Consider the following 10990-nt stretch of genomic DNA (forward strand, 5'->3'; position numbering starts at 1 on the left):
CGCACGGCCTGCGCACGATCTGCGCACCCTATGCTAAAGATAGGGTGCGCCGATCGCAGGCGCCGCTGTGCGCTAGGAGGCGGCGCTACAAGGAAGGGGCGGGCACGCCGGGCAGAGAGCCGGATCGGGGGCGGAGCTACCCCCGGCCGTGCGCGCGCTGAAAATGCGCTAATGTGAAACCGGCCTAAAGGAGCAAAAAATAAGGGGACACAGCTAGCAGGTGGGCACACCAAAATTAGGCCGGTTTCACAGTCAGTGGCTCCGGTACGTGTAGTGACAGTTTCCTCACGTACCAGAGACACTGACACACGTAGACCCATTCAAATGAATGGGTTTATGCACATGTGAGCGTGTTTTCACGGACCGTGTGTAAAACACAGAGTCATGTCAGTGTTTGTGGGAGCGCACGGTTCACAAAACGTGCTGAACACGAGCACACGGAGAACAGTTCACAGTGTCCTCCGTGTTCACAGAGTTTTGCCGGGTTGGTTCACAAACAGAGGGGGACCCCACGTCGGGTTTTCATTCATTCATTCTCTCCTGCTCGCTGTGGCCGGCAGAGCAGGAGAGAAGAATGACAGCCGCGTTCAGCACCAGCCGCCGGGGAACAGCGGCTTACAGTAGCGCTTCTTCCTCGGCGGCCGTCTGTGTGGTCCTGATGCGGCACACGGTTGCCACACGTGTGCCACACGGATGTACCACGTATCCACACGGACAGCTCCGGTACCGTTTTTTCCGGTACAGGAATTATCTGGAAGTGTGAGACTGCCCTTCGACTTTTGTACACTAACTACTTAACATTGTATCAAAGAGTCCCATGTTAAGATATAATTAAATATTTACAAAAATGTGAGGGTGTACTCACTTTTGTAAGATACTGTATATACACAGCCAATAACGATGTCCAATTTAATTTTCAAAAAAAACAATTTGACATTGCATTTATTTGCTTATTTCTTATTTTTTTTGTTTAGTGTGGGGGTGAGGGGGGTAAAAGGCCAATTCAGGGTCCTGCTTCAGGCAGGAAGAAAGTTACGTTGCTCCTCGGGAAAATGTACCTTATATGTTTGTGTGATTCACTTATTTTGGGTAAAGAAAAACCATGATCTTGGGTTTTCCAAAAAACCTGTAGAGCACACTTTATTAAAAAAAAAAAAAAAAGAAACAACACAACAATTAAGACACAAACACAAAGAGGAAGTTAATTATAGTCAGTCAATCTGTTTTTTCATGGATAGTATCTGTTTGTTTTTTTCTGTGGTCTTGATACTTATGGAGCTGTTCCATAAATCCGGGATTTGGACACACCACTGATCTTGCATTTTTCACAACTGAAAAGGCTCTGGCAAAATTAAGTTTCTCCGTGTACATCAAATAACCAATGACTATTGCTGGTGCGCGAGACACTCCCGCATTACAGTGTACTAGCACCACTCCATTCTGTAAAAAAAACAAACAAAATGTTGCATGTAAAGAATACATGGTACACGTATGTCCACATCTACGCGTACAAGGAGCCTGTCTCACAAAATGAATATTGCCTACAGGTCGATCATGTTACAGACATATTGGCGCTCTGTGTGCCTCCATGAAGCAAGTCCTTTAGAGCAAGTCAATATGGTCACTCAGATAAAAATATATATGTTTTTAGGGAACTGTGACTTTTTATAAATTCTCAGACTGTTCTATGTACACACTCACCCCATGATCTTGATGCAAACATTCACAGATGACCCATATCGTTCACCTTTAAAGTGGTTCAGTCGTGCCCTCTCCTCCGATGTATGGGTTTTAGGGTATGTGCACACTTTGCGGTTTCTGCTGCGTTGTACAGTACCTTTATTTCCTATGGAAATAAAAAAAAGCTGTGCACATGCTGCGTTTTTTTCCGTGCGGTTTTGCTGCGGTTTTCAAAACGCAGCATGTCAATTGTTTGGTGCAGAAACGCTGCAGTTTTACACCTCATCCATTATGAGGTGTAAAACCGCAGGGAAAAACCTCAGATAAACCGCAGGTCTTTGTCCTGCGGATTTACCTGCGGTTTTCTCTACAAAATCCGCAGAGACAAAAAAACTATGTGTGCACATACCCGTATTGTACTTATTAATAATAATAATCTTTATTGATATAGTGCCGACATATTCCGCAGCGCTTTACAGTTTAACAGTTTCAAAACACAAGTCATAAGTAACAACATTAACAATACAATAATTAAAGCAAAATAAGACGACCGTGCTCGTGAGAGCTTACAATCTACAATGAGGTGGGGGAGATACAAAGTACAGGTGTCTATTTCCAATGGTGCATTTACAATGAAGGTCCAGCCATCTTGAGGGAGTGAAGGATGGATGGAGATAGTGAATGGGCTACACGCACACTTACACAGAGAATGACTTTGATTAGTGAACGTGATAGGCCGCTCTGAACAAGTGTGTTTTGAGGGAGCGCCTAAAACTATGCAAATTGTGGTTAGTCCTAATTTATTGGGATAGAGCATTCCAGAGGATAGAAACAGCACGGGAGAAGTCTTGGAGTCGGGAGTGGGCGGTACGGATTAGTGCAAAGGTTAGTCGAAAGTCGTTTGCAGAGCCCAACGATCGGCTAAGCCGATAGACAGAAATGAGGGAGGAGATATAGGGGGGTGCTGCACTGTGGAGAGCTTTGTGGGTGAGAAGAAGTACTTTGAATTGGGTCCTATAATGAATGGGCAGCCAGTGTAATGACTGACGAAGAGCGGACACGTCCGAGTACTGATTAGCCAGATGGACGACCCTGGCTGCTGCATTAAGTATGGACTGGAGAGGGGATAGTCGAGTGACGGGGAGGCCAATTAATAGTGCGTTGCAGTAATCCAGGCGGGAGTGGATCAATGCTACAGTGAGGGTTTTTATTGTTTCCATGGTGAGAAAAGGGCGGATTCTAGAGATGTTCTTTAGGTGTAAGCGGCAAGAGCGGGCAAGAGATTGTATATGGGATGTGAAAGAGAGATTGGTGTCAAACATAACACCCAGACAGTGTGCCTGCTGCCGGGGTGTTATTGTGGTGCCACCCATGGAGAGGGAAATGTCAGATTTAGGGAGGTTAGTAGACGGCGGGAGCAGAAGAAGTTCAGTTTCGGAGAGGTTGAGATTCAAATAGAGAGTGGACATGATATTGGAGACTGCAGACAGACAGTCACTGGCGTTCTGTAGTACAGCAGGGATAAGGTTGGGGGAAGACGTATATAGTTGTGTGTCATCAGCATAAAGATGGTACCAAAAGCCAAATCTGCTGATGGTCTATCCAATTGGGGCTGTGTAGAGAGAGAAGAGAAGGGGGCCAAGGACTGAGCCCTGAGGTACCCCGACAGCAAGAGGAAGAAGAGATGAAATGGAGCCAGAGAACAAAACACTGAAGGAGCGGTCAGAGAGATAGGAAGAGAACCAGGAGAGAGCAGTGTCCTTAATGCCTAGTGACTGGAGCCTAGAGAGTAGGAGATGGTGGTCAACAGTATCGAAAGCTGCAGATAGGTCAAGAAGAATGAGTTGGACCTCTGCATTATTCGGGTGGAATTGAATTCCACTCTAATTTTTTGCAATTCACTCCATGCAAATTCAATAAAATAGTAGGCAGCAAAAGATTAAAAAACAAAACAAAAAAAAAAAAGTGTATTACTTACCTCAACACTCTTTATGGTTGTAATAACTAGCAGCACACATTGAAAGTCTAGGCATCTTCATGCTGGACTAGGACTTCCCCTCGCTGGGAGTCGTGGCCAAAAGTCTCGGCATAGTGTGAAGATGCCCGGAATTTCAGGGTGCACTGGCGATAAGAAAAGGCGGACAGAATTGAACAGGGGACAGTTAGCATTAGTTCTTCTTTTTTTTTTCTACACCTTACATTTAATTTTGTTCTGGAGTCTCGTCAGGCCCTTCACCCCATCGTGCACCCGCGTATGTATGGAGTGGGCTCAGGTGCTGTGTGCCCTTTCCATACTTGGCAGAGGCTGGCTGTAATACATAGCTGGCATCTGCATGGAACAGAAGTGATCTGCGCTAGCCGCCATCACTGTTTAACCCTGTAAATGACGCTGTCAATCTCTGACAGCACCATTTAAATAGCGCAAATCAGTGGTGTCCCCCACCTCCCCCTTCAATGCCATCAGTTTGGTACTTTGATCTGTATACAGACCATGAAACACAGCGATTTGAACCTGGCCTATACATGCCTAGGCCCCGTATGTTAACCGCGCAAAAAATGATTGAAAGATGGTTGGACCACAGTCCGTTTATTACTCAGGGATTAGAAGCAGTCTCAGCAGTTGGACGCCCGCCGATAACACATTTAATGCAAATTCTTTTGGAATTTGAACATAAGTCACTTAGTTATTAAAGTCATGTTTGCGGGGATCTTAAGGCAATAGTTACTCATGCATTATGTAATGAATTTATGAGTTAATTGGATAATAGCTGATTAAATATTCACGCTTTCTACACTTCACAAAATTGTATAATGGCTTTTGTCATTGGAAAGTTCCCCTTCACACCGTATTGAGTGATAGAATCACTGAATGCTTTTCGCTGTGTGTCCACACATGTATACAAAACGGAAAACTTCTGCATGTCAGCGGTGGTAGGTAACCCGAGTGAGGCCATTATGCAAAGTGGGATTCAGATGTCCTGTAAAGTATTCTTCACAGGGGAAGAGAACACCACACATAACAAAGAGCAGTGCAATCTAATCGGCCAAGATGGTAATCTATGATAAATAATCCACATTAGATCTGATGAGAAGTTAATCCAATGAAAAGCCGGGAAGCCATCATGTTTGGTAATGAATACCTGGAATTACTCAGAGGTCTTTGGAGGGCTAGAAGCTGAGAAGAAAGAATACACAAGTGTCAGCCATACTCCCAACCTCTAGTCCCTCGAGGATCGTAACAGTCAAATAATGCATTAATATCCCACTCATTATATGGCACCAACATACGCCACATGATTGTAGTCACTCACATCTGTACCTGTGCACAGTGGGACTGGTTTTTGATAAAATATACATGGTGGGGACAAAAGGCTAGAGGGGCAGAGAGCTATGGGGGTCCAGTCACATGTCACCATGTCAGATGATCCATGCTGCCCATACCACGGGCAGCATTAGTCGCAGGCAGCCTGGCTGCATGACTGCAGAAAAGTATATTTTTCTATAAAGCGCTCCAGCATTTCTGAGAAATTATAGTTAGAAGATATGGGGACTATAGCCGGTGACGAGCCTAGTCTAGTGCCGCCCCCAGCTGGCTCTTCTGAGAGCCACTCCAGATGATTGACAGGTCTCTCCCTCACGTGTACAGAGGAATAAATTTGCCAATCACCTGCTGCAGCGCTGGGAGGAGCCGGCCAGAGCAGAGCCGGATTATTCTACTCTGCGCCTATAGTCTCCTGCTGGATCCTCAATGATGTGTTGTTGGGCTGAAAAAAGGTTGGGTTCAGCTAGGTGAAGAGCCGCAGATTCGATCAGCCTAGAGAATCGGGAAGATTATGTACGGTAAATTACACTCTAATCAGAATGTGATCACAGTGTGATCCGATGTTCTTGAATGAGAGAATTGGAGCACACCGTAGAGAAGATGTGTTAGGCTGCAGAAATCACACTGCACTCAGATGTCATCCGAGTACAGTCCTGCAGTCTGACTTGCATGGCCCAGTGAAATCCAAATATCGGAACAACTTGGACGAGCTGTGATTTTGTCCTCGGGCTGACTCTGTCCATGGAAAAAAAAAAAAAAAAAAAAAATAAGAACAGACGTGCACGGCTCTGCATAATAAACTAGGGACGAGTGCTTTCTATCAAAATAACAAGAGCACTCATCCGATTATTACGGCATCTGAACGAGCCTTTCCTGCATTTTGTCAATTAAAGAAATGCATTTTCTGATGCCAGCTCAACTCAACAATAACACCCAGGATCACTGACGGAAGAGTTGGGGCACTTCCATACATATGAGATGGTTGGCGTAGTTTATGAAGTAATCAGGTTCAGCCGACATTCATCTAATGACTATTGCTGGCTTTAGGTCATCGATGAAATTATTCTAAGCCCTAGGGCATACATGTAGCAGGTACATAGATCTCAGTTGCATCCAGGCCGTGATGCCCAAAGAAGACCAAAGGAAATTTAGGACACCATTATTATAAACTGCATATGCGAGATTGAGGAGACCGGTTACAGACCTAGAAGTTCCAAGTTGCGTCTCTGTCTTCACCCAGTGAATGGATCAAACACTTGGACGCACTGTATAGAAAACCGCATCGCTCACAGCCGATTTGCAGACTTGCTCTACGATCCGTTTTTGAAGAAAAGCAGAGTGGAGGTAGCCCGATGTTAAACAGTTTTCCATGCAAGGTGCATTTACTTATATCCCCTGAGTCATTCTGGGGGTGCTATGGAGCCCAAATGTTTACAATGCTGTCCTAAGTAGTGATGAGCGAACGTGCTGGGATAAGGTGTTACCTGAACATGCTCGGATGCTAACAGAGTGTCTTCTGCGTACTTGAATAATATGTTTGAGTCCCCGCGGCTCCATGTCTTGCTGCTGTTCGACCGCCACAACATATGCAGGGATCGCCTAACAAACAGGTAATCCCTGCAAGTTTTATGGCTGACAAACTGTCAAACAGCCAAGAGATATGCAGCCGCGGGGACGCGAACATATTATTCGAGTATGCCCAAGACACTCGGTTAGCACCTGAGCATGCTCAGATGACACTTTATCCCAGCACGATCGCTCATCACTAGTCCTAATAAAAAGGGATATGACTTATTCTGAGTTCACATTTATACAATGATCTTCGTCAAGCGCTTCACGTCCAAAACCCTGGTGTGGTGCCCCACTGAGAGCACTGTATAACTGTGAACCCATCCTAAGTAACAAATTCTCTTTCCATCAGAGCAGTCTTGTGTGTGATCGTGCTTTCCTACCTGTGATGGAAAAAATAGACATCATGTTAAAAAGTGCTAGGATATGGAATGTAATGAAATTAAATTACCTGCAGCCTTGCCTCCTCTATGAAATCAAAGCATTCCGGGAAATGTGACGATAGGTCAGTCTCTGGCAGATCAAGGATGGAAAGCTTCTTATAGGTGAATTCATCTGGAAAAACATTTTCGACACCATATGCAACATTCAAGATATGTGTGACCTAGACAGAAAAGACCACACGTAACTAATCTCCGAAATCAGAGGATAAAGTTGAGCAAAAAGATTCATAGGACTCTTGTCGAGCCGCCATGTTGATACCACCGGACCAGAGCCTTGCAAACCTCCCCTACCTTTCAGCATCTCCGGCACTTCTTCCGATAAGTAAGCTGGCCATAAAGTCAATGATGACAGCCCACTGACCGGGGTCCTGCAAACCTTTTTGATGAACTCTAGATATATGGACAACTTTTTTTTTATATTAGCCATTGAAATCCATTAAAAATGTTCCACTGTTTGGCTTTATTCTGATGGGACAGTTATTACTTTTACCTATCTTTTTCTTAGCACCTTGAATCTAATTTAGGAGAACATCAAAGTTTAACTCAACTTTGATGTGGTCTTGGTCATAAATCATCTCAAAGAAGCTCAGAAAAACTCAGATAAAAGTATTACCAATTCTCTGTTAGAACTGCCCGACATCTGTGGGATCAGACCAGAAGACTAGTCTTCGTTTCCAACATCAATCAGATTTGGGGGCCTGGGACCATGATGACGGTTCACAGTTGTCCTTTCTTGGACCACTTCTGGAATGTACTAACCGCTGGATACTGGTAACGTTCTACAAGACCTGCTGTTTTGGAGATGCTCTTACCCAGTTATCCAGCCATCGCAATTTAGCCCTTCTCAGATTCATGCTTCCTCATTTTTCCTTCTTATGACACATCGATGACAACATCTGTGTATGTGTTTATCTCTACATGGAGAATCGGTTCCCACGGGTGCTGCAGGCTACATTTAGGACAGAACATTGGTATCTGATATCAGACTTTAACCTTGCCAGTTCCTTATAATAATAAGCCGCCATTTCTATGATTGGGATAATTTTTACTAAAGCCAGAAAAACTTTGCTGCAAGGATGAAACATGATGGTCTGGCTGAAATAAAATTATGTAAGGTATCCTTCACCATTTAAAAAGTGCAGATTCTCTATCTACAGGATATGCTAAATAATGAATGAGAGCACCAAACGTGTAGAGAGATGGAAGGTTTTAGATGAAGTTTCATTCCTCGTGCCCATTACTTTTCTTCACCATTCACTTTGCTATCGGAGACATTTGTTTTACCTGGTACTTTTTCAGTGTATCACGGTCCTGGGCAACATCTTGTGATCCTGGTAAAATAAGAGTAAAACATCAATACACCGGACAGAATAGAATATTTTACTACATAATGAGTTACAAACACCCAACTACAGTCGAGGCCAAAATTTGGGTTTTCACTAAGTTTGCTGCTTTCTTCCTTTTTTTAGTGCAACTTTTCAATAACTCTAAATTGTTTTGAAAGTGATCAAATGAATCTTTGCTTAACTAATCAATCACAAGAAAACAAATTTCCAATTAATTTCAGCCATGCTGTGAAGAAGATTTCACGGCGTCCAAGAATGTCCAGAGGGGGCCATGACCACCTCCTAACGAGGATTCAGCTATGGGATGAACAGGTTTAGGGCATCTGCACGCACAGTGAGACGAAGGCTTTTGGACGTGGCCTAGTGTCAAGATGGGCAACAAAATTCTCTCCACAAGAACAATATCAATGACAGACTGACATTCTGCAGAAAGTGCAGAGATTGGGCTGCAGAGGACAGGGGGAAAGCTACTTTCTTCGATGAAGCCCAGACTGTTTTGGGACATCTGGAAGACTGAATGTCCAGAGAAGAAAAGGTGATGCTGCCATGAGTCCTCCTGTCATGCCAACAGTAGAGCATCCGGAGACAATTCATGGGTGGCCTTGCTTTTCATCCATGGAGGGGTCTCACTCATGGTTTTGCCATGACTAAAGAATGGTATCTATCTAAACATCCTCCAAAAGCAACTTCTCCCAACCATCCAAGAGCAATTTGGTGATGAACAAAGCATGATGGAGATCATGTCACAAGGTAAAAGTGACAACTGAGGGGTTCGGTGAAGAAAGCTTTGAAATTCATGGACAGGAAACTTCCCAGATCTCAGTCCCATTGAGAACCAGTGGTAAATCCTCAAAAAGCAGGTGGACAAAAAAAAAAAACTATGAAAACACAGACATTGTGATAAACTCCAAGCACAGATTAGACACCAATGTATTCTCATCAGTCAGGATTTGGTCCAGAAGTTGCTATCCAATAGATCAGGGTGAAGGGAAGAAGTCCTGTGCCGTCCTTTTCATACCCATAGTACTCGAGTGTACGAAGTCTTGTAGGATGCTCACATCTAGCTCAGTATTGAGTCCACCATTGATCCTGGTCAAGTATCCAACGCCTTTGGCTGTGAAATATCCCCATATCATCAGGCGTCCTTATTGCTTGCGGTACTGACGAAATGTCGACAGCACTACAAACAATAACGGAGCTCAGCGGCTCTGACATCAAGAGCAGCTCATCTCACTAAACGGCGGTGGTGCTGTCAGTGTGACATCAGCGCTGGGGACAGTAACAGGCAGCAGGGAACTGAAACAAATTGCAGCGAGAGAACAATTTTCCAAAACTAGAAAGCCCTTTTAAAAAAAGATGCTCTTCAGTAGCAGCGTATATCGGTCCGAGTGCAATCTGACAAAACATCAGGTGGCACTCGGACCAATGTTATTCTATGGGGCCGTGCACACAGCCGATTTCTTTTCCTCAGACTGAGCCAGTCCGCAAGGAAAAAAAAATACAAAACCAAAAAAACCCGACATGTCCAAGTTTGATCTGATGTTCACACTCGACCCTGAAAGTCAATGAGTTTGTGGAAAACATCAGACTGCACTTGGGATGACATCTGAGTGCAGTCTGATTTCCGCGCACTGACACAATGGAGAATATGGATATATTTTTTTTTCCATCTTCTCCTCATCTGAAAAAATTGGATCAAACTATGTTCAGTGTCATTAGCATCATCAACCCAATTCTCTAAGATGAGAGAATTTATGGTCGTGTTACCCCGACCTTATACTGCACTTTATCTTATTGTGCCACCTCCATTATTTAGAATACTGTCAGTCAGTTAGAAGTTCTGTGCCCTGTATAACACACAGTAAGGAGAACATATTACAATATACAGTCACAGGGACATATTAGAAGTGCGGTGTAGCCACTCACCCAGTAAAAGCCATGGCTTGATGAGCCCAATCTGCAGGTCCAGGCTGAGGTCCTGCACGTATCCGCAGGCCGGTCCATCCTGCTGATCCGGATCATCCACCACTTGTACCAGAGAACCTTTCCAAGTCTCTATAATTCTCTTCCCGGATAGGGTGGTCACTCTCGTACACTGCTTCTTGAGTCTGTTTTTGGAGAAACCTTTGATTTCATCTCCAAGTGAGTGCATCACATGGGTGTTCAGGAGCAGCAGAGGATCAGAGGGTAGCACAGCCGCCCAGTATCCCTGCAGTGTCAGCTTCTGTCTGTGTGCACATTGCTGTTATATATTCTACACTGCCTGCCATTGGGTCTTCTGTCACTGAGTCCCATTGGTTGCTCTGTACAACCCTCAATCCAGAAAAGTGAAACCTGCAGCAAAAAAAGGAACATTCCTGGTCAGACACAATCCAGGAGCGCCCCCTGCTGGCAGCTCTGGCGCCACACAGTTTTGTGCTGCAGACAGCACTTTGGACCAGCTCACACTTAGCAGCTTTGTTGCAGCTTTTCTGACACGGTCATTCTCACATGGATGAATAGTTACAAAGCCGCTGGCTGATTATTTTCCCTTCTATTGAGTAATTGTCAAGAGATATTCACCATCACCTTTTAGTCGCCGAGTAGCTCATGCTTCTTTTTTTTTTTCATTTTCAATATTTTAAAGAGTA

General features: G+C 44.3%; 1 protein-coding gene across 1 annotated transcript; it reads right to left on the reverse strand.

Annotated features, from left to right (window-relative positions):
- Positions 1 to 1108: 1108 nt before the first annotated feature.
- Positions 1109 to 10630, reverse strand: DUSP19 (dual specificity phosphatase 19). The gene is made up of 4 exons (XM_073577504.1): positions 10287 to 10630; positions 8299 to 8345; positions 7023 to 7175; positions 1109 to 1440 (listed from the first exon to the last, which is right to left on the reverse strand). Exons 1-4 carry the CDS (start codon positions 10510 to 10512, stop codon positions 1216 to 1218), a joined length of 651 nt encoding a protein of 216 aa, XP_073433605.1. The 5' UTR covers positions 10513 to 10630; the 3' UTR covers positions 1109 to 1215.
- Between the last annotated feature and the right edge of the window lie 360 nt (positions 10631 to 10990).

Source organism: Dendrobates tinctorius, unplaced genomic scaffold (assembly GCF_039654945.1).
Source record: "Dendrobates tinctorius isolate UK_male_01 unplaced genomic scaffold, ASM3965494v1 ptg000056l, whole genome shotgun sequence".
Taxonomy (NCBI): Eukaryota; Metazoa; Chordata; class Amphibia; order Anura; family Dendrobatidae; genus Dendrobates; species Dendrobates tinctorius.